This window comes from Pseudorca crassidens, chromosome 10 (genome assembly GCF_039906515.1).
Source record: "Pseudorca crassidens isolate mPseCra1 chromosome 10, mPseCra1.hap1, whole genome shotgun sequence".
Lineage (NCBI taxonomy): Eukaryota > Metazoa > Chordata > Mammalia > Artiodactyla > Delphinidae > Pseudorca > Pseudorca crassidens.
In genome coordinates, this window is record NC_090305.1 from 60,954,266 (window position 1) to 60,974,832 (window position 20,567).

General features: G+C 60.2%; 2 protein-coding genes across 10 annotated transcripts; one reads left to right on the plus strand and one right to left on the minus strand.

Moving 5' to 3' along the window:
* Window positions 1-1,694: 1,694 nt before the first annotated feature.
* HHATL (hedgehog acyltransferase like) lies at window positions 1,695-11,005 on the plus strand. Of its 7 annotated transcripts, XM_067753903.1 has the most exons (13): window positions 2,037-2,146; window positions 3,391-3,500; window positions 3,785-3,903; window positions 4,290-4,357; window positions 4,588-5,019; window positions 5,146-5,340; window positions 5,708-5,917; window positions 6,148-6,319; window positions 6,827-6,971; window positions 7,088-7,123; window positions 9,866-10,067; window positions 10,469-10,613; window positions 10,800-11,005. In XM_067753903.1, the coding sequence occupies exons 3-13, from the start codon at window positions 3,798-3,800 to the stop codon at window positions 10,922-10,924; spliced, it is 1,836 nt and encodes a 611-aa protein (XP_067610004.1). In that variant the 5' UTR covers window positions 2,037-2,146; window positions 3,391-3,500; window positions 3,785-3,797; the 3' UTR covers window positions 10,925-11,005. The 7 variants fall into 7 exon arrangements, with proteins under 7 accessions (XP_067610006.1, XP_067610000.1, XP_067610001.1 ...); XM_067753899.1 differs by lacking the exon at window positions 3,391-3,500 and having other exon boundaries at window positions 1,876-2,146; XM_067753900.1 differs by lacking the exon at window positions 3,391-3,500 and having other exon boundaries at window positions 1,886-2,146; window positions 10,472-10,613.
* On the minus strand, window positions 8,652-18,736 carry KLHL40 (kelch like family member 40). Of its 3 annotated transcripts, none has more exons than XM_067753909.1 (6): window positions 17,374-18,702; window positions 15,716-15,876; window positions 15,346-15,453; window positions 14,966-15,147; window positions 12,641-12,787; window positions 8,652-11,779 (listed from the first exon to the last, which is right to left on the minus strand). In XM_067753909.1, the coding sequence occupies exons 1-6, from the start codon at window positions 18,529-18,531 to the stop codon at window positions 11,679-11,681; spliced, it is 1,857 nt and encodes a 618-aa protein (XP_067610010.1). In that variant the 5' UTR covers window positions 18,532-18,702; the 3' UTR covers window positions 8,652-11,678. The 3 variants fall into 3 exon arrangements, with proteins under 3 accessions (XP_067610010.1, XP_067610009.1, XP_067610011.1); XM_067753908.1 differs by having other exon boundaries at window positions 14,962-15,147; window positions 17,374-18,688; XM_067753910.1 differs by lacking the exon at window positions 12,641-12,787 and having other exon boundaries at window positions 17,374-18,736.
* Window positions 18,737-20,567: the final 1,831 nt, after the last annotated feature.

Here is a 20,567-nt window from a genome sequence, read left to right on the forward strand (position 1 = left end):
GTCTTGGCCTCTGGAGCGAGGGGTCTCAGCCTCTCTAACAGCCTCTCTTTATGAGCAGTTCAGTGAGCCAGGCCCTGGCCACGGAGTGAGCCATCGAATCCCCCCAGGAGCCCAGTGAGGTCAGGGCCGGCAGTGTGCCCATTTCCAGATGAGTATCTGAGGCGCAGAGAAGTGGGTTGCCAGCAAGGCGGAGCTCAGGCTCGAGTCAGCTGGCTGTACCTGCGCTCCTAACGGTGAAGCCAGACCACCCGGTCTGCCTCCCAGAGCCATTCTCCTGGAGCCTCACGAGGGCACCAGCTGCACGGCCGGCTCAGGCTGCTCTCAGCCAGCACCAGGTGTGGGTGAGCTGGGTTCTTGCCCCCGCAGGGCAATCAACTCCAGAAGCTCCTGCGGCTGAGCCAGTGACTTAATCTAACCTCCTGTTCGTCAGTTTCCCCTTCTATCAACTGGGGAAAATGGTAACAACCACTTCCCTAGAGGTTGTGGTGACATTAAAAAGAGTTAATCCAGGTACAGCCTCAGAACTGTGATTAACTTGTTTCTCCTCTAACAACCACTGACTCTACCTCAGGACTCTACTCGGGTGCCCCACCTCCTCCAGGAAGCCCTCCTTAACGCCCACAGTCTGGCTCAGGCACACCCCCTCCCCGACGCTGGCCTCCTCTAGCACCCACGATCCATGACTGCAGCCCACACGCAGCCCCTCCAGTGCAGTAATCACCGTTCATGCTTCTCAGGGTCAGGGACCCGCCGTGCAGGCCTCCGTGTCACTCTGTGGGGAGTGTGTGCTGAGAGGAAGCTTGGCGCCTCCGGGTATTGTGGGAAGGGAGGGCACTCTCCCTCCCAGGCCTTGCTCAGGCCCTGGAAGTGCCCCTGCTGAGGGTCGGGGTAGGAGAACACTCCTTCCTCCTCCAGTCTCCGCTGAGCCTGTGACTGGGCTCAGAGGGTCAGCACGGGCTCCAGGACCTGTCTTGTGACTCATGATAGTCCCACAGCTCCTTCCACCCTCCAGACCCTGTCCCCCACGCACATGCATAAACAGGCCCTCACAGGCTCTGAGATCCTCATCCCAAAGGACCCCAGAGTAGCTGGATCCCTGGGTGGCACTGGCCTTGGGGAGGTCGTGAGGGACCCTGGCACACTGCCCACCATGGAGCTCCAAGGTCCTGCGTCCAACCATGCATCCGTCCAACCAGCTGGGCTCTGAGGCCACGGTGGGGTGGCCTTCAGGATACCCCCTCTGCGTCAGGTAGGCTGCGCTGACGCCTCAGCTGCCCCTTCCCCCCACTCCCCTCCCCCAGAGGAGTCCTGCTTGCTTAGGAACAGTGCTGTCCGCCTCCACCCTGCCGTGGAGAGGATGTCAGCCACTCCAAGGACCCACTCAAGTGACCCTGCTAGCTCCCCTCCACCTGGTCAGCTCCCTATGGGACAGGGCTGGGGTATGGGGCCCACATGTCTCTTGCCAGTTACAATTCCACTAGGCAAGTCAGTCCACCCCCAGGCACTGATGCCTGGCCAGCCAGGATTCTCTGCATGATGAAATGGACCAGGGCAGGGGGCTAGGTGGGTGTGCCATGGGACAGCCGTTGGGAATTCACATGTAAAGGTGTGCGCTGGAATTCATGGAGCTGCACGTGAAAGTGTGTGCATGGTATGAGCATGTGTCTGCATGGTGGGGGCGTAGCTCACAAGCCTAGAGAGGCCAGCGGGGGCCACCTGGAAGGCTTCCTGGAAGAGGAGAGTCCTGGCCAGCAGTGAGAAGGAGACACAGGCTGTACGGACCAGGGGAGGGAGGTCGAAGTGAGGTCCAGGTGTCCCTGTCTGAGCCTGTGCCAATGGCCACCCCTTCTGCCCCTCCCCAATCCTCCCTGCAGCTCCCTGTGGCCAGCAGCTCTGCAGCACTCAGCTCTGCTCCACTTCGCGCAGCTCCGCTCCAGAAAGGCCACCTCCTCCCTGCCCTCCTCCTCCCCCACCCCTCCTGCTGTCACCACTCACCGTTCACAGCCTCGAGGGCGTGGGGACCCCAGAGCTGGACAACCGCACCGGGGCCCCAGAGCCCAGCTGGTCGGACGGTCGCACGGTCGGACGCAGGACCCCAGAGCCCCGAGGTGGGCAGTGTGCCAGGGTCCCTCACAGCTTCCTCAAGGTCAGTGCCAGCCAGGGATGTAGCCACTACGGGGTCCTTGAGACCTGTAGAGCCCACCCCAGGCCCCTCATCGCAAACCTCAGGCCCCAAAGTGGGCTTTACTCCAGGTATACCTCAGGCGGGCAGGTCAGTGGGCAGGGGGCACTCCTCTGTCCACAGGCTGGCCCAGGTCTGGGGTCTATCAGGAGAGGTCCCAGGCTGGGGGCCAGCCCTGGCCTTGCTCACAGAGGCCTCACAGGGGACACCCGGCACCGGCCACGGAGAGCTAAAATTGGAAAGTGGAGAGTGGGAGGCAGCTGACAAAGCTATTTCGCAGGCTCTTCACCGTGCTCCAGTTTCAAGCTTCTGCTCCCTTAACCCGATCCTCAGGGCCTCCCTACCCCCACCCGGCCCGTGGGGAGGTGCGTCAGCCCTCAGGCCGGCGGTGTAGAAGTCAGGTCCGGCAGGCCGCCGGTAGGGGCAGGAGCAGCGGACGGTCTTCTCCGATCAGAGACTGCAGGGGGGCTCACTGAGAACACTCAATCCTGTCCCTGGTCCGCTGTGTGACCTTGACAGGTCCCTGCCCCTCTCTGGTCCATGAGCCCTCCATCTGTGTAATGGGGAGAATGCCGACTGTGGCGGCCCAGGAGAGCCGGTTTCGGAATTGGTGAGGGAGATATAGAGGATGTGGGGCGGGAGAGAGGGCCATGCCAGCCACCTCGCTCGGCCCAGCCTGAAAGGATGGCCACGGGTCAGGCCGGAGCAGCATAGAGAGGGCACAGGTGCTAGCTTGGGTCCCAGGGATGACCCAGGAGGACTCCTGGGGATGAGCTAGGCCCTGGCAGGAGGGAGTGGCCAGGCTCACCCCAAGCCCAATGCTGGTCAGCACCTTGGGCAGCGGCCAGCACACTCCCGGGTGTCTGCCTGGCCCAGCCTAGCCCCACACCCACTACCCCAGGGCTCTTCCTCAAATAGCACAGCCTCCAGCCGGCATCCCGGGCCTGGATACACAGAGCACTGAGAGAGTGGGCAGGTGTGGCCACAGACACAGGCAGGAACCAGGGATGTGGCAGGCTGGGGCTCAGGGGCTGGTTGGCGTAATGGGGGTCAATGAGAAGCTATAGGCTAGACCTCCCTCCTCCCGTGGGGAGGTCACAGGAAGTAAAGGCAGCTCAGGAGGGTATGGAATCAGAGAAAGGGGCCCGGAGGAGGGGTGGATTTGTCAGGAGTTGAGAGAGACTTCCTGAGGGGAGTGGGAACCCTAGGGGCCAGAAATATGACTGCGGTGATGCAGAGGGAGTTTCTCCACAAGAAAGTCATCTGAGACCTTGGAGGAGCAGTTTGAGCAGAGGGTGGGGACCAGTCCACCTGAAAGGTATGGAGGAGTGGATGAAGGTGTGGAAGGCCGCCTGAGCGAAGACAATGCTTTCGAGAGCCTTCAGTGGGAAGGGGGAGGGGCCGAGAGTAGCGGCTAGGAGGGGGCACCAAATGGCAGGGGGCCTGGGAGGAGTGGGAGATGCGCGGGGAGAATGGTGGCATGAGATGCCCAAGGGGCTGTCTCTCTTCAGAATGGGGACCGCTTCACCTCAGTGGGGACCATGAACTGGGCTAGGCAGGGCCGGGGGGCAGCGGTGCCCTCACCCAATCTGTCTCCCTCAGCCCCACCCAGGCTATGGGCGTCAAGACAGCCTTGCCCGCGGCAGAGCTGGGCCTGTACTCCCTGGTGCTGAGCGGGGCCCTAGGCTATGCTGGCCGGGGCCTCTTTGAGGCTTCACAAGGTAACAGCTGGGCCCCGGGACAGAGGGGTGGGACCGTTCTTCTGCTGGGGGTCTCAGGGCTCCACCCAGCAAGGCCAGAAACTTAGAGCTCCAGACTCAAGGGCAGTCCCTAGGCCTTGGGGCCAGGGGGTCGAGTCAGATGCAGCCACAGGGAGACTCAAATGCAGAAGCACTGACAGAGACCTGGGCAGAGCCAGAGGAAGAGAGAGAGTGTGTCTCAGACACTCAGGGATACAGAGACCTGGCCCCACACACACAGTGAGACCCAGAGAGAAGCAGAGGCGGAGAGAGACCCAGACCCTCTCCCGTCCCCCGAGGGTGGCATCAGCCTTGCTGTAGAGGCAGGTGTGGGCGTGAAGCGCCCTGAGACGAGACTCTGTTCTCAGGTGGGGCCCACAGGAAAGCCTTCCGGGAGTCTGTGCGACCTGGCTGGGAGTACATTGGCCGGAAGATGGTAGGTCCCCCACAGCGCAGGGTCCCTGACCGGGGTCTCTGATCTCTGGCCCATCTCTCCTGTCCCAAACCCTTCCCCGCGCTCCCCTGTTCCCAATGGTCCCACATAACAGAGGGCTGGCAATGGGGAAGGTCTCTGGCTTGAATTTTCAGCATCTTCAGTTTCTCCACTGGCCCCTCCTCTGTCCTCCTGGGGCCAGATCAAGCCTGCCTCAGACCCTGCTCATTTAGGAAACAAACCGAGACGGGCTTCCGCAGGGCCTCCAGCACCATCCTCCCCAGGAACAACGCAGTAATGGTGGAATGTCAGGCAATGTGCTGGACAGAGGGGGAGCCCGGAGCAGCAGGGCAGCCCACGTGGTGCCCCTCATTCCTCTCTACCTACCTTCCTGGTACTTCCCTCAGAGGGGAAGGCAGGGACCTCAGCCGTTGCTCTCCTCTAATGCACAAGAAGACTCTGGGGGCAGGGAAGGGGTTGAGACTCTGAGCAGCCCAAGCGCCAGCCCACTCTGCCCCCGCCCCACCTTAACCTGCCTGGGCCCGCCCCAGGACGTGGCTGACTTCGAGTGGGTGATGTGGTTCACCTCCTTCCGCAACGCCATCTTCCTCGCTCTCTCCGGACACGTGCTGTTTGCGAAACTCTGCACTATGGTTGCCCCCCAGGTGAGCTGGACCTGAGCCCCCCCCGCCTCCCCCTCCCCCTCAGCCACAAGGGTTGCGGGGAAGCCGTCCTGGGCTCCCACCTCTGTCCACATGGAGAGATAGACGAAGCCTCCTCCCTGTCCACAGCTCCGCTCCTGGATGTATGCTGTGTACGGGGCCCTGGCGGTGGTGGGCACGATGGGCCCTTGGTACCTGCTGCTGCTGCTTGGCCACTGCGTGGGCCTCTATGTTGTCTCACTCTTGCACCAGCCCTGGCTCTGTCTCGGCCTCGGCCTGGCCAGCCTCGCCTCTTTCAAGCTGGACCCCCTCATCTCCTGGCAGGTGTGTGCTGGGGCGGGGCAGGGGTGGAGGGTGCAGGGTTAGGACCCCAAACCTCTCACCCCATCCAAAACGTTTGCCTCCCAAGTCTCCCCAAGCATTTCCTTCACTTTCCCACCCGTCTTCAAGCCTCTGACCATGGAGCAAGCCCTGCCCACAAGGCGGTCGCCTCCACCGCAGCAGAGACACGTCCAGCTCCTTCCCTGCTCTGCCCCAGCACTTATGAAATTGGCCCTCGGTGGCCAGTGTTGACGGGCGCTGGCAGAGAGAGTGACGGCAGGACCAGGCTGGGCCCCTGCAGGAGGCTGGGTGGGCTTCCCGGAGGCAAGGGGCCCCCTGGTGAGCTGGCGGCCTGTTCTCTCCCATCCAGAGCGGGTTTGTAACAGGGACTTTTGATCTTCAAGAGGTGCTGTTTCACGGGGGCAGTGGTTTCACGGTGCTGCGTTGTACCAGCTTTGCGCTGGAGAGCTGTGCCCACCCTGACCGCCGCTACTCCCTAGCTGACCTGCTCAAGTACAATTTCTACCTGCCCTTCTTCTTCTTCGGGCCCATTATGACCTTTGATCGCTTCCACGCTCAGGTGAGGGGACACCCTGTGGGCTCCCAAGACAGGACTGCGCCCCCCCCGGGCGGAAGTGAACGCCCCTCAGACCCCAGAGGGGCTCGTGTCTCCACTCTCAGCGTTGCCAGGATGAAGCCACGTCTCCCCTCACCCTTGCATCCCCAGACAGCTAGCTCGTGACTCACCGCTCAGACAGGGCTCCTCGCGCAGGGCTTACCTCCCCCACTCAGACCCTAGCCGTCCCTCAGGTGAGCCAGGTGGAGCCGTTGCGGCGAGAGGGCGAGCTGTGGCGCATCCGGGCCCAGGCGGGCCTCAGCGTGGTAGCCATCGTGGCCGTGGACATCTTCTTCCACTTCTTCTACATCCTCACCATCCCCAATGACCTCAAGTTCGCCAGCCGCCTCCCAGACAGCGCCCTCGGTGGGTGCGCGCCGGGCCCAGAACAGGGATGGGGTCGGGGCCGCCACTTCAGAAGGACGGACCCTCTGCGCCCCAATGGCGGCGGAGTCACAGCTGGGGAAGCTGGCGCCCCGGGGGACAGCACCTATCGCAGGGTGGGGGAGCGGGGATTTAGCCTTTGAAACGCGTGGGACTTGGAGGTAGGTTTGCCCCGTGACGCCGGGCAGCGGTACCAGACAGAGGCCGCCCACCTCGCCGGGGCCTGGGGCTGATTTCCCCAGCCGGATAGGGTCTCCCTGGGGCCAGCTCCTCCCCCCAGGACGTGGGGGCGGGGCCTCCGTGGGGGCGGCCGGGCCGCAAGGACACCCCCACCCCCACCCCGAGCTGGGGAGAGAGTGTCCGTAGGGGAGGGCAGGGCTCCGCGCCTCCCCTGGATTTGGGAAGACCCGGGGTGGGATGGGGGACGGGGGGGGGGGGGGGGAAGGTCGGTGTGATGCCCCCCGGGCCGTGACGACCCCTTGTCCCCAGCTGGCCTAGCCTACTCAAACCTGGTGTACGACTGGGTGAAGGCGGCCGTCCTCTTCGGCGTCGTCAACACCGTGGCGCGCCTCGACCACTTGGACCCGCCCCGGCCTCCCAAGTGCATCACAGCGCTCTACGTCTTCTCCGAGACGTGAGTGCGAGGTCCAGGGACTCGCCTCCGGGATCCCCACCTCCCCTTCGCCTTTTGCCCCAAGCCCCGGAGCTCATCTCCTGGCTGATTCCCACCCGTATGCTCTCCTCCCACAGGCACTTTGACCGTGGCATCAACGACTGGCTTTGCAGGTGAGTTGGGGTGGGGTGGGATGTCACAGCCATCCCCCAGGTGGCTGAGCAGGGCCGTGGCCAGGTGGGTCCACGTCTTCAAAGATCACCTCTGGGCCAGAGGAAGCAGGGACGGAGGGAGGAGGTCATGGCAGAGGTCGAAGTGAAAGACAGAGGTTTGGACTTGGGTGGGGCCCCTGGAGGTGAGAGAAATGGAGTGGAGACACACAGCAGGCAGCCTGGACAGCACCTGGCCGTGGATTGAGGGCATCAGGAAGGAGAGGGCGATGACTCCCAGGAAGTCGTGTGCCCGGAAGGACTCTGGTTGAAGGAGCCGGCAGAAGGGCCTGAAAGGAGCGGTCAGAGGAGCAGGAGAAAAGGCAGGACCGTGGGACACCCTGGAAGCTAAGGGAAGACCATCCTGGCATGGTAGGGGCAACTGGGTCAGATGCTGCTGGTGTCAAGGAAGCCAGAGACTGAGCGTGAGCGTGGGTGGCATGGAGGTTCTCAGCCTTTCCCCGGAGAGGCAGGGGCGGGGAGGAGTCGGGGCTGGGGACGTGGAGGACAGAGGAACCGCAGGGTAGTTCCCGTGTGGACAGCTCCTGGAAGAAGCCTGGTACTGAAGGGGGACACACAGAAGTGGCCGAAGGGAGAAGTGGGTGTTTTAAAGACGGGAAATAATGGGACATGCTTGGGTGCCGAGGGGAATTATTCAATAGAAAGGAGGAAGTTGGCAGCGCAGGATAGAGGGGTGATTGATGGAGTGAGCTCCCTGAGAAGGGGAGGAGGCGATGAAACCAGGCAGAGCTCTGGCTTCGGCCACCGAGGAGGAAGAAAGGCCAGTGTGGATGCAGAAGAATGGCAGGTGAGTGTGGAAAGGTGAGGGATTCCTCCTGAAAGCTTCGGTTTTCTCCATGAAGTAGGAGGCAGGGTCATCAGCTGAGAGATGCAGGGTTGGGGATGGAGGGAGGCACACAGATGCTGCCTCTCTCCTCCTGCCTAGATCACCACACCCATTCACGCGTGCAGGAGAGATGAGGTGGAGTAGCCACGGCAGAGCCTGAGAGAAGATGCTGGCCAGAGAAACCGTGGCACTGACAGCTCAAGTGGGGTTGGCGGTAGTGGGTTTACAGATTCTAATATGTGAAGGTGTGGGGTTTTTCCCATCAGGGCTTCGCTTCCTGGGTGCAGGTGAGGAGAAAGTGGGTGATTGGGCTTTCCCAGATGGGTGAGAAGGAAGAAGTGAGGGAGAAGGGTTTTTAGGTTATTTGTAATGATGACTCATTGAATACAGTTAAGAAGGGTGGTAAAAATAGGAGGGGGTCACAAGATGAGGAAGGTGGGGGGGAGGTCAATGAGATTGAAGAAGTGGAGCTAGGGACTCAGGTCAGGTGGGGGGGGCAGGGTGAAGGATGGGAATTAGGAAGGAATCAAACAAGTGGTGCAAAAGTTGGGGTGTGGCCATGGGAGTGGGTGACTGAGGTGGAGTGGAAAAGAAACCATTGGTGAAACGAGGAGGTCAAGGAACAGAGAGGCTGGTTATGCAATAGGTCTTCTATTGAATTTATTTAACAGATATTTATTGAGTATCTACTACGTGCCAGGCACTGTTCTAGGCACTGGGGATACAGCAGTGAACATGACAAAGGCTGTGAACTCATGGAACTTACAGCCTAGTGGAGAGAAACAGACCATAAACAGGTTAAAAAAAAAAGATAATTTTAGAGAGTGGTAAGCGTTATGAAGAAAATAAAAGAGTGTAATGGGGTAGAAGCTTCTTTAGTTGGGGTTTGGGTAGGCCTCTGTGAGATAAGCTGAGACTTGAGTGATAACGAAATTTGGAGAAGAGAATTCCAGGCAGAGGGAACAACAGGTGCAAAGGTCTTGAGACAGGAGCCAGCTGTGTGTGTCTGAGTATCAGAAAGACCAGTAAGGGGACAGCATAGTGAATGAAGGGGAGAGTGGTGGGTGATAGGTCAGGGTGGGAGGCAGAAACCAGATGACATGGGATCTTCTAGCCACAGGAAGGTGGTTGAGTTTATTCTAACTGTAATGAGGAGCTGTCGCGGGAGGGTGCGATTGTGGAAGTGAGGCGAGCTGGGTTACACTGTTAAAAGATGCCTCTAGCTGCTGTGTGGACAACGGACAGTAGGGGGCAGAGGCAGAAGCAGGGAGATGACTTAAGAGGCTCTTGCAGTGATCTGTGTGACAGGAGATGATCCCCTGGACTAGGGTGGTGTTAGTGGAGGTGATAAGCAGTGCTCAGGACCGAGTGGAGCCCGTATAGCATTTGCTGGTCTGGATGTGAGTGGAGAGGGGAATTGAGAATCCAAGATGGTACCAAGGCTTCTGGCCAGCAACTGAATGGATGGTGGTATCATTAGCTGAGATGGGAATGAAGTAGGTTTGGGCAGGGATGGGGGAGTTGGTCCTTCATGTGTGATGTCTGGTAACAGTTGGATATATGAGTCAGGAGAGAGACTAGAGAGACAGATTTGGGGCCTGTCAGCATAGAGACAGTATTCAGAGTCTGAATGAGATCGCTTGGAGAAATGAAGGCAGCTAGAGAAGACAGGAAGTTCAAGGCTGAGCCCTCCACATTTTGAAGTTGGGTAGAGGAGAGGCAGCCACCTGAGGCCCAGGGTGTTGAATGTGCCCAGGATGATAGCGTTGAGGAAGCTGCCCCCGTGGTGTATCCTTTGCCCGTCTCCCACCTGCCTTTCCCCACACTCCCAGCGGCCCCTTTTCCCGCCTTGCCTGCAGGTACGTGTATGACCACATCGGTGGGGAGCACTCTGAGGTGATCCCAGAGCTGGTGGCCACTGTGGCCACGTTTGCCGTCACCACTCTGTGGCTCGGACCTTGTGATACTGTCTACTTGTGGTCATGCCTAAACTGCTTTGGCCTCAACTTTGAGCTCTGGGTACAGAAGCTGGCAGAGTGGGGGCCCCTGGCACGAATTGAGGTGAGCAAGGAAGGTCTGGGGCTGGGTTGTCTGGGGCACTGGAGGGGGTGGCACTACTGCTCTCTGGAGTCTTCCAGCCACACTTGGCTGCCAGGCCAGGACTTTCTCACTACCACCCCCCTCCGGGTCGTCGGGGCAATGGCCCCCTCTGTGGGTACCTGGCCCTCCCTTCCCTCCTGCAGGGTCGGGGTCACCCAGGCCTGGCTGCGTTGTTCAGGCCCTGCCCTCTCTCCAGAGTTCAGTTTCCCATCTTTTAACAATGAGGGAGAGCTGACCGGGGACTCTCAGGGACACAGGCATATCCCCAGGACCCAGGTGGCCACCTAGGCAAGGCCTCTGACCCGCCACGTCCTCTTTCCCCTGGGCCTCTTACCTCACTGCCTATGTTGTCCTGGACCCAGCAGGCCTCTCTGTCAGAGCAGATGTCCCGCAGGGTCCGAGCCATCTTTGGGGCCATGAACTTCTGGGCCATCATCATGTACAACCTCGTAAGCCTGAACAGCTTTGAGTTCACAGAGCTGGTCGCCAAGCGCCTGCTACTCACAGGTGAGGGACGGGGGATACGGAATATGCCAGGTATCGACCTCAAGGACTGTGACCTCCTGAAATGTCCCCACCCCACCGCAATTCCCCAGGGACTCAGCAGGGAGGCACAGTCAAGCGGGGAGAGAGAAGAGTCACTGGGGGAAAGGGGAGCTGCTTCCAGGCGCGCATGACCTCTTCCCCACACAGGGTTCCCCCAGACCACGCTGGCCGTCCTGTTTGTCACCTACTGTGGTGTCCAGCTGGTGAAGGAGCGAGAGCGAACCCTGATGCTGGAGGAGGAGCAGAAGCAGGACAAAGAGAAGTCGGAGTAGGGGAGAGGGGGAGACGGATGGGCTCTGCTCAGCTGTTCCTGGGAGGGGCCCGACTGATACAATAAAAGACTTTTTACCGCGCTTTGGCTCTCCCCTGCCCCTTCCTCCAGCAGTCTCCTGGCTCCCCGTCCAGGCTGGATGAGGAGCTGGAGGTTCAGGGAGGGGGCTCAAGCTCTTGGCGCAAACAGAACGTGTAGGAGACACACGTGGAGGGCAGAGACCACCGACCTTGGCAGCCCAGCCGCTGAACACGGAAGCCCCAGGTCTTCAAACCACCTGGTCGCTGACGCTTGGAGCACCTGACCCCAGACCCCGAGCTGCTGGCTCGGAAGGCACTTTATTCTTCTTACAGGAGACTTACCCAGGCTGCAAGGTGCACTCGATGGGGAACCACCCCCCCATCTGACGGGCGAGGAGACTGAGTTCTGTGGGGAGTTTACGGGCACACACAGCCAGGCTGGGGCTGGGCCAGGATGCAGCCTGACCACCCCCCCGAGGTTCTGCCTCATGGACCAGGAACACGCGGGATATGGAGACACCGGAGTTTCTCGTCCCTGCCCGAAAGGCTAGCTCCAGGCAGCGAATTCCCTTTCCTGGCTGAAGCGGCCCCTCGGGCACTGTGACGGGATGGGATACAGGTGGGCTTTGCCTCTCCCAGACTCCTCCCTGGAGCCCGCATCCCAGAAGGCCGGGCCTGTGTGGGCTGCAGCATGGGGGGCGCGCAGTCAGGTCCTCTGGGCGGGTCACAGCTTGGTCAGGCGCAGCACGTTGAGCCGTACAGGTAGGAAGGTCGCGCCAGCGGCATAGGCGATCTCCCGCAGGACCCCCTCCCACTTCTTCTCATCCTCATTGTACCTGGGGTGGGAGGAGTGCAGACACGGACGAGGAGCTCAGTCAGCCAAGTCCTGGGTGGGACCCAGCAGGGAGGGGTGGCTGGGTGCAGTAGGCCACCCCTGGGGAGTGCCGCCCCCCAGCCTCAGGCCCATCTCCAGGAAGGCCAGCTCTTGGAGAGCGCCCACGCTCTGGGAAAAGGGTCCCACCCCCAAAGAACACCTGCCCTACCTTCCAGGAAGAGCCCCCTCTCAGGAAGCCCACACTCCTTGAAGTCCACCTCCCTCCAGGAAGGTCTGCACCTCCCCAAACCCCTCCTCTTGAGAATTTCTGTACTCAACTCTCCGAGAAGTGCCCCCGGGGTCCTGCCCTCCCAGCAGCACTGCCCTCTAGAGGCTGCCTGCAGCACTGAGCATCACTGAAGGTTCAGAAGCTGCCCCAGGCTGCCGAAACCTCTCCCCTCCACCCCCAGCTAGGAACAGCCATAGAAGCAATGGCTCTGAGAAGCTGGGATCCAGCTACTTCTCAATCCCGACCCAGCTCTCCCCGTCAGGAGGGAGGGGAGAGGGAAGAACTGGCTGCCTCTCAGGGCCTGCTCTGCTCCCTGGGGCCCGGTTCTGTGGGTCTGGGCCCTAACCTTGGCACCAGGTCCTGACTGACACTGTCGATGCCCCACAGGGGGGTGTGGTACCATGTGTGCAAACCCAGACTTTCCCAACAAACTGGAGAGACCCTGGGCTGAGCGAGGCATGTCTGCTGCCCTGTGCCCACAGGATTTCCTGGAAGAGGGATCAGCTCTGCCCACAGATGAGCCTGCTGGGCGCTGCCTCGGTGCCCAGCTGGCCTTGCTCACGATTCCCCTCACCTCCCTAGGGCCAGGCTCACCTCCAGATGTCGTTGAGCTCTGTGGGAACCAGCTCCCCGGACTCAGTCTCCAGTGTGGCAAAGCCGCCGATGGCATAGAGCGTGCCCGCCAGGCTGACCAGGCTGAGCGAGCTGCGCTCTTGTGGGAAGGCCTCAAAGGGCGCCCACCTGGCAGGAAGGAGGGGGCGTGAGGAGGTGCCTCACCCGCCCCCGGGGGGCCGCAGCGAGCCCAGTGACTGTCGCCCGCCAGCACTCACGGCTTCAGCTGCACCCTGCAAAATCCGACTCCCAGGCACCCGTGCTCCCAGCCCAACCTGCTTCCTGACCTCTCGGGAATGCCCTCTGGTCTTCACTTCTTCCCCATTCTCTTGCCCCTCCCGTTTCCCTCCACTGTCCCCTTGTCATTCCATCTAACCTGCCCCATGAAACCCACCAGGGCTCTCCCCAGTGTCCCGCCTTTGCTCCTGAACCAACTCCAGCTTGCTACCTCAGTGACCATTGAGACCGTCCCTTGCACTCCTGCCCCGTCCCTTTTCTCCCCTTCACGGCCCAGTGACTCTCAAGGTGCCTTCACTCCCCTCCCCTGGCTCCCGAAGTTGGGTCTTCATCCCTCCAAAACTGCTCTCGGGTCCCCAGCCACCACAGGGCTCTGGAATCCAGGGTCCACATATGCACTTCTGCTGATGTGACTTTCTTCATTTCCCACCTCCCAGCCTCACCTCTTGGGATTCCTTGCTGAATAATGCATCTGCCCCTGCTGCCCCCAGGGCTTGGGCCTCGGCTTCTCCCACTAACATCCTCTCCCTGAGGGAGCTTGTCCCCTCCGAGTACTGTCCCCCCTCCCCAGATCTCACCCTCGAGCTCTCTCTTTGCCCTAGTGGGCTCCTCCTGGACACCCAGGCACCTCAAATCCACATGTTTTAACTCGACCCTCACTTTTCCTACCTAACTTCAACAGTTCTTCGATAAATGACCTCCTTGGGACGTCCCTGGTGGCACAGTGGTTAAGAATCCGTCTGCCAATGCAGGGGACACGGGTTTGAGCCCTGTTCTGGGAAGATACCACATGCTGCAGAGCAGCTAAGCCCGTGCGCCACAACTACTGAGCCCGCGTGCCACAACTACTGAAGCCTGCACGCCTAGAGCCCGTGCTCCTCAACAAGAGAAGCCACCACGATGAGAAGCCTGCGCACCACAACGAATAGTAGCCCCCGTTCGCCGCAGCTAGAGAAAGCCTGCGCGCAGCAACGAAGACCTAACACAGCCAAAAATAAATGAATAAATTAATTAATTTAAAAAAAATGACCTCTCACCCTCACTCAAAAGCATCCACCTCTCCCTCTCACCCCCACCATCCAATCAATTGCTACATCCTGTTTCTTCTGTCTACTAAGCTCTTGCTACTGAGTATGGTCCATGGACTGGCAGCGTCAGCATCACCAGGGAGTTTATTAGAAATATACTCTGAGGTCCCTCCCCATACCTGAGAATCAGAATCTGCATTCAGAGCGTGATCCCCAGGGATTCATGGGCACATGAAAAGCGCTGGCCTAAGTCTTTCTCCAGTGCATCCTCTCTGCCCCATCCCTGCTGTACCCCCAGCTCCAGACCACCATCACTTCTTGCTATACAGCTGTACCCCTGCCTCCTAGGAAATCCCTAATCTCTACATGAGCTGCCATGAGGCATCTTAGGAAAACACAGAAGGGAGCTTAAAACCCATCAGAGGCATTTCATTACTCTCAGGATAAAGTCCCTCAGCCCGACTGCCCCCTCTCCAGCCCCAGTACCCACAATCCCCACCTCCCTTCACCCACCACACTCCATCCAACCTGACCAATGCCCTCTCCTCCAGTGAGCCTGCCTTTTTTCTCCTAAATGCCTTGGCACCAGCCTTCCTTTGCCTTTGGGCATCCTTCTCCCACCACCTCTTTAGCTAGCTGAGTCCAACTGGTCTGCCAGCTCAGTTTTCTTCCCAATCTCCCAGGGCAGGGCAGCTTCTGTCTCAGTCACTGCTGTATCCCTAGCACCAGGCCAGTGCCTGGTACGAGTCTCTGAATGAGGAAACTGGCATCTCCGGGGAGCTCTCTCCTGCAGACCAGGCTGGCCACAACCCTTGTGGGGGAAGCCCACCTCACTGCTGATCAGAGTAGAGGGGCTAGTTCTGTGCTGATGTCCAAGCTGCACGGTGGAGACTCAAGACAGAGGCTATGTTTCCTGCCAGGGCAGACACAGAGAGGTCTGACATAGGCCCAAAGCCACACAGCCGGGCTGGTACAGTGGGGCCCTTCGTCCCTGGCTGTCCAGTGGAATGGGGGCAGGGAGGGGGGAAGCAGCCATACTTGCCGTCCACGATGTTGTACACCTCAGCTGAACTGGTCAGCCCTGTGTCTGTGACCCCAGCAGCCACAAAAATGCGGCCGTCATGGATGGTGGCCCCGAAGAGTGAGCGGGCAGTCTTCATGGGGGCCAGCTCCCTCCACTCGAACTTCTTAGGGTCATAGACGCACATCTTGTTCAGGCACTTCCTGTGGCGGGGCGGGGCGGGGTGGGCGCGCAGTGAGTGAGAAGCAGGAGGCGGGAGCAGAGCCGCCTCTTCCCTTGGCCCAGTCCCTCCAGTTGCCTCGCAAGGCAGTCAGGACAGACCCCTGACAGCCTCGGGGAGACTCTGCTTCCGTTCTACCCGCCGACCCGGCTGCTGCACTCCTTCCTGGCCCGCGCCTCACCTGTCGCTACCTTTGCCGCCAATGACGTAGACAAGGTCCATATACGAGAGCACCGAGTGGCCGTACACGGCATAAGGCAGCGGGTCCGATTCGCCCCATTTGAACGACCTAGAGGGGAGGGGAGTAGGGCGCTCTCAGCCCCCGTCTCTGCATCCACCCACCACCCAACACATATTGGGACGCCCCCGATTCGTTACCGGAACTCCCAGACCTCTTAGCTCCTCGCTCCCACCCCACCTGCCAACCGCGCCCAGCCCCTACCCAAGCCCGCCTCCGCCCCTAGCCCTGGGCTCTCGCTCCCCCGCCACGCCCCGCCGCCGTCCCGGACCAGCCCCCAGGCTCCTCGGCCCCGCCCCCAGGCCGCGCTCACAGCCTATCGTAGCACATGACCGAGTCCAGGCTGCGCTCGTCGTCCTTGAGCTCTCGGCCGCCGACCACGTAGATGGAGTTAAGAGCCTCTCCCAGGCCGAAGAGGCAGCGCGGCGAGGGCAGCGGCGGCATCCCCAGCCACTCTGAGTCCAGGTGGTCAAACTGCGGGCCAGGTGGCCAGTCAGCGACCGCCCCCCACGTCCCCCACCAACCCACCGCCCCAGTCCCAGCCCGGCCCCACCGCGGCCCCGTCTGGCCACCCCCAGGTCACAGAGGAGTCCGGGTCTCCAGGTAGGGCCAGCGCAGACTGGAGGCGGTGCCTGGAGACAGTGCCTCTCCTCCTATCTGGCTGAGAACAGCCGACCGTCCCACCCCGCGTAGGTGCCGGGAGACCACCGTTATAGCACCGTGATGGGGCATCCCATACAGAGCTGAGAAGGGGCCTCTGAGAGGGAGGCCCAGCTGCCGTCCTGGCCTTCCCCAGTACAACTCTTGAACTGAGGTCTGCCTGCTCCCTGTTTTCCACTCCATCCCACTGTACAGGAAACATCCAAATACAGCCACTCACCCCTTAAAATCTACAGTGTAAGTCTGCGACCCTGTGTACCCCAACAGGTTTTTTTTTTTCCTTTACTGGCGCACCCCTGCGGCTTGTGGGATCTCAGTTTCCCCACCAGGGGTTGAACCTGGGCCCCCGGCAGTGAGTGGAGTCCTAACGACTGGACCGCCAGGAAATTTCCCCCAACAGTCTTTTAATAACCATACTAGGGGCTCATCTTTTGGGAGAGTTTTCTGAGGGCTGAGCACTGTGCTGTTGAACACTTTATAACCTTCAAACAACCTTATCAAGCAAGGAAGAGTAATATCCCCATTTACGAACAGAGGCCCAGAGAGAATAAACAATGTGCCCATGATGTGCCTCGGCTGGTAGAGACGCCCCCCCTCCCACCCGCCCCAGCTTAACCCTGGCACCACAGGGCCCCTCACCCTTCTCAAACCTGGTCAGGCCTCACTCAGCACACCACTCACTGCAGGCTCCTTCCCATCTCCGTCCCCTGCTCACTGGTTCCCAGCCTGAAGCACTGCACCCTCCCCTCCATGTCTCCAAATTCACCCAACTAGCAAGGCTCACACCTGCATGGCCAGTCACCAGAAAACCATTCCTGCCCTCTGAGATCCCACTGTCACATTATAACTTGGACTGGGCACCCCACTCTCCTGGTCCTTCCTAGGCCTCAGTTTCCCCATCTGTGCAATGGGAAAGCAAGGGAGGATGGTCCCTTTGTTTGAGACACTCCGTTCCACATTCCAGTCCCAGCCTCATGCATAGTTGTTGGCCAGGACCCCTACACTGACCTTGTTCTTCCTTCTCACTGTCCCTGACCCCACCTGCTGTGCAGAGCTAGGGCCTCCAACATATCAGACCATCCTGAGGCTGACATCTCCCTGAAACTGAGACACCAAAGTTGTGCATCTTATTGTCAACTGCCTGTAACTATCTTCAGCCTTCAGGCAAGCGGCTGTCAGTCATCCTCCCCGGTCTACATCTCAGCCTAGACCCAATGACATTCCCCAACAAGTAGACACGGGCCTCTCCTGGGCCCCAGGGCTGCCCAGAAATCAGAACTGGCCACGACCCTCCCAAGGCTGGCCAGGCACCTGCAAGAAGTAAGCACTCATGGGGTCCTCTTTGTTATCCTCATTGTAGAAAAGGCCCCCAGCCACGAAGACCTGGTTCTCCTTGGTCACTAGACTGACGTGGTTCTTGGGGATCTGGGTGGAGAGGGAGGCACAGTAGCACTCGTTGGCTGCCGGGTCATAGGCCACGGCGCCCTCCTCACTGATCATGAAGATGAGGTCCTGTAGGAACATGCCAAAGCGCAGGGTGTCATTGAGGATCCCGGGTAGGACGCGCTCGGCCTCCTCTTCATCCTCCTCCGCCTTGGCTTCGGCTGTGCCCTTGTCAGTGGCCTTGGCCCCCGCTGCCTCTTTCCCCTTCTGCTTCTTCTTGCGCAGCACGGTGATGCGGCCCTCGTGTGCATCCTTCACCATCTGCACCTTGCGCAGCAGCTCAGGCTGGGCACGCACGAGAGGGTGGCGCTCCACGCGGCTCTCTAGGAAGGCGCGCGGCAGCAGGCGGCAGCGCACGCTCTCGAAGACGGTGGGCAGCGAGCGCTGGCGCTCGGCCTGCCCCTTGGCGTCGCCGCTGCTCGCCCATCTCATCACCGCCTCAAACACGGCCTCCTCCTTCTCCACGTTGAGGCCATCGCTGGAGATGATGGCGATGAGCTCGTCAGCCGAGAGCCCGAGGAAGTCGGCGTCGCGGGCCACCAGCGAGAAGCGCGCGCAGATGAAGTCGCGGGCGGCCACGGCAAGGCGCGCGCAGTCGAGCAGGAGGCCTAGGCGGAAGACCGCCAGGCAGTTGGCGAGGCACAGGCGCTTCTGGAGGAAGGACACGCAGATGGTGAAGATGGATGGGATCTGGAAGCGGTGCGCCGTGGCGAACAGGTCCTGCACGCTTGCCTCGTCCAGCGCGATCTCTGACGTGTACAGGTAGTGTAGCACCTGGGCCACCACGTCAGGGGACACCTCCTCCAGGCGCAGCTCGCCCGCGCGCTCGGGCTCGGCCAGGAAGCGCGCCCGGAAGTAGGGGCTGCAGGCAGCCAGCACCAGGCGGTGGCATGGGAACTCGCGCTCACCCACCCGCACCACGCAGTCGAGGAACTTGCCGTGGTCCAGCATGTCCTTGAGCCCGTCCTGCAGGAGCGTCTGCTGGTACAGCCGCTGCTCCTCCGCCTGCTCCAAGCCCGACGCCATGGTGGGTGGCCTTCTCTCCGCACTCCCTGCCTTCTTGCTGGGTCGCGCACAGTCTACGCAGCTGTCGGAGCCGGACTATATATAGAGGTGGACTGGGCCCTGTAAGGCGAGCTGCCTGGCCTCCTGCACATGACGCAGAGGGGACAGCTGGGCTGAGGCCCCCTCCCAGAGCAGTCTTGACTCAGCCCAGGGGCTCATGGGATAGGGGTGGGGTGTCTCTGTCCTCCCTGAAAGATGAGGGCCTCGCTGTCTCATTTCTAAACAGAGCACAGAGAGGCTTTGACGGCTTTCCTTGGTTGGGTGATACCCCTCAGGGGAGGGGATGACCCAAGCTCCGCCCCTCACTCCAAGGAGAGGGAAGCCTTTGAGCCCCTCTTCCAGGGTCTCCCTTCCTCCATGCCTTCTCCGCCTTTCTACCCAGGTGCCTCTAGCCTCCTCCTTGGAGTGTATCTTGCTCCAGCCACCCCTGGACGCAGTGTGCTTGGGTTTCCTGCTCAATGAACTTGGGCATGGGGACCCTGTTGCCTCAACTTTAAAGTGGGAAGACTTTTCCCCTTTCTGCCCCAGCTCTGAGAGCCTCCTTGGACTGTGCAAGAAAGCAAGAAGGTACTTAAATAAACAAGGTCACCACTTTCCTGTGGGTCCTGGGAAAGCCAGATCCTCTGTTGAGCCTCAGTTTCCCTTCCTACATGGCGAAGAGATGGGCAAGTTCAATTTTAAGGGCCTCAGTTCTTCTGAGATTCCCAAGCACTGAGGTTCTGTGTCCCTGCGAGTACACTGGCACAGGGTTTAACCCTGTAAGTCGTCAGACATGCCAGAAGATTTAATTTCATAGGGTTCAACTATTCTAGGTGTTTAAACCCCCAGGGCTCAAAAAACAAACATAACACTCAGTTTAATATTCCAGGAAATCTGTCTATGCTCGGTTCTTGGTCCATACTAAGCTTGGCCTGAGCCTGCGCAGCCTTGGGGCCCCTGCACCCTGGCTAGCATGTATGGACTCGGGGTAGAGGTCTGGGACAGCCGGTCCCGATGCCCACCCTGCTGTGGACCTCTGACCACCCTCCCCCTCCCCCACACATGCACACACACATCAGCCTCAGCTGCCGCCTCAGCCGCCAAGACTAACTTGTTCCCAAAGTGCCAGAGGGTGCAGCTGTGGGTTAAATTTAGCCCCTGAGACACTGGTGTGAACCGCTATGGGGCATTCTCCCACCATTCTTCTGAGTCACTTGTTTATAACCTCAGGCTTGCGGGGGGCAGGGGGGATTGGGAGGGGGCCTCAGCCTGGGCCAGGACTGAGTCACCTCCCCGTTCTGTGATCTCAGTGATGTCACTGCCTGTCCCTCTGATCAGTGCTTTCAACCTGCTTGCTCACCCCACCAGCAGCTCCCAGAGGGGCACAGCACCCAGGCAGTTCCTGGAGGTGGTCCTGTCTGTCTTTCAGAAAGGGCAAAGGCTCACCCAGGGGCCTCCAGCCCGGCCCTGGACTGCAGGGCACTTCCAGTAAGAAGCATCAGTGAGGAGACCAGGCTCCGAGAGGCTCAGCAGCTTGGCCAAGTCACACAGCTGGCAGGTGGCTGAGCCAGGATTCGAAGCAGATCTGCCTACCTCCAAAGACCGTGGGAATCCCTTTCTACCTTGCTGCTTCCTGCAAATAACAAAAAATGTCTGTTAGGGCTTCCCTGGTGGCGCGGTGGTTGGGAGTCCGCCTGCCGATGCAGGGGACGCGGGTTCGTGCCCCGGTCCGGGAGGATCCCGCATGCCGCAGAGCGGCTGGGCCCGTGAGCCATGGCCGCTGAGCCTGCGCGTCCGGAGCCTGCGTGTCCGGAGCCTGTGCTCCACAACAGGAGAGGCCACAGCAGTGAGAGGCCTGCGTACCGCCAAAAAAAAAAAAAAAAAAAAAAAAAAATGTCTGTTAGTCAGAGTCTCATTTACCAAAGACCAGGACAGAAGGTACTGACTGAACAATTAACTTATATTTATCAGATGACTCAATGACATATTTTTAGATTATGATGAATTCCATGGTGCTC

What these genes read in the sequence shown, in the direction of transcription:
- HHATL (XM_067753899.1), top strand. Translation starts at nt 3,798, where the DNA reads ATGGGCGTCAAGACAGCCTTGCCCGCGGCAGAGCTGGGCCTGTACTCC. An exon ending in GCACTATGGTTGCCCCCCAG is followed by an intron (nt 5,020 to 5,145) that starts GTGAGCTGGACC and finishes CCCTGTCCACAG; the next exon opens with CTCCGCTCCTGGATGTATGC. An exon ending in GGCCCCTGGCACGAATTGAG is followed by an intron (nt 10,068 to 10,468) that starts GTGAGCAAGGAA and finishes TCCTGGACCCAG; the next exon opens with CAGGCCTCTCTGTCAGAGCA.
- KLHL40 (XM_067753908.1), bottom strand. Translation starts at nt 18,531, where the DNA reads ATGGCGTCGGGCTTGGAGCAGGCGGAGGAGCAGCGGCTGTACCAGCAG. An exon ending in GTCATGTGCTACGATAGGCT is followed by an intron (nt 15,454 to 15,715) that starts GTGAGCGCGGCC and finishes CCTCCCCTCTAG; the next exon opens with GTCGTTCAAATGGGGCGAAT. An exon ending in GAGCTCAACGACATCTGGAG is followed by an intron (nt 11,780 to 12,640) that starts GTGAGCCTGGCC and finishes CTCCCACCCCAG; the next exon opens with GTACAATGAGGATGAGAAGA.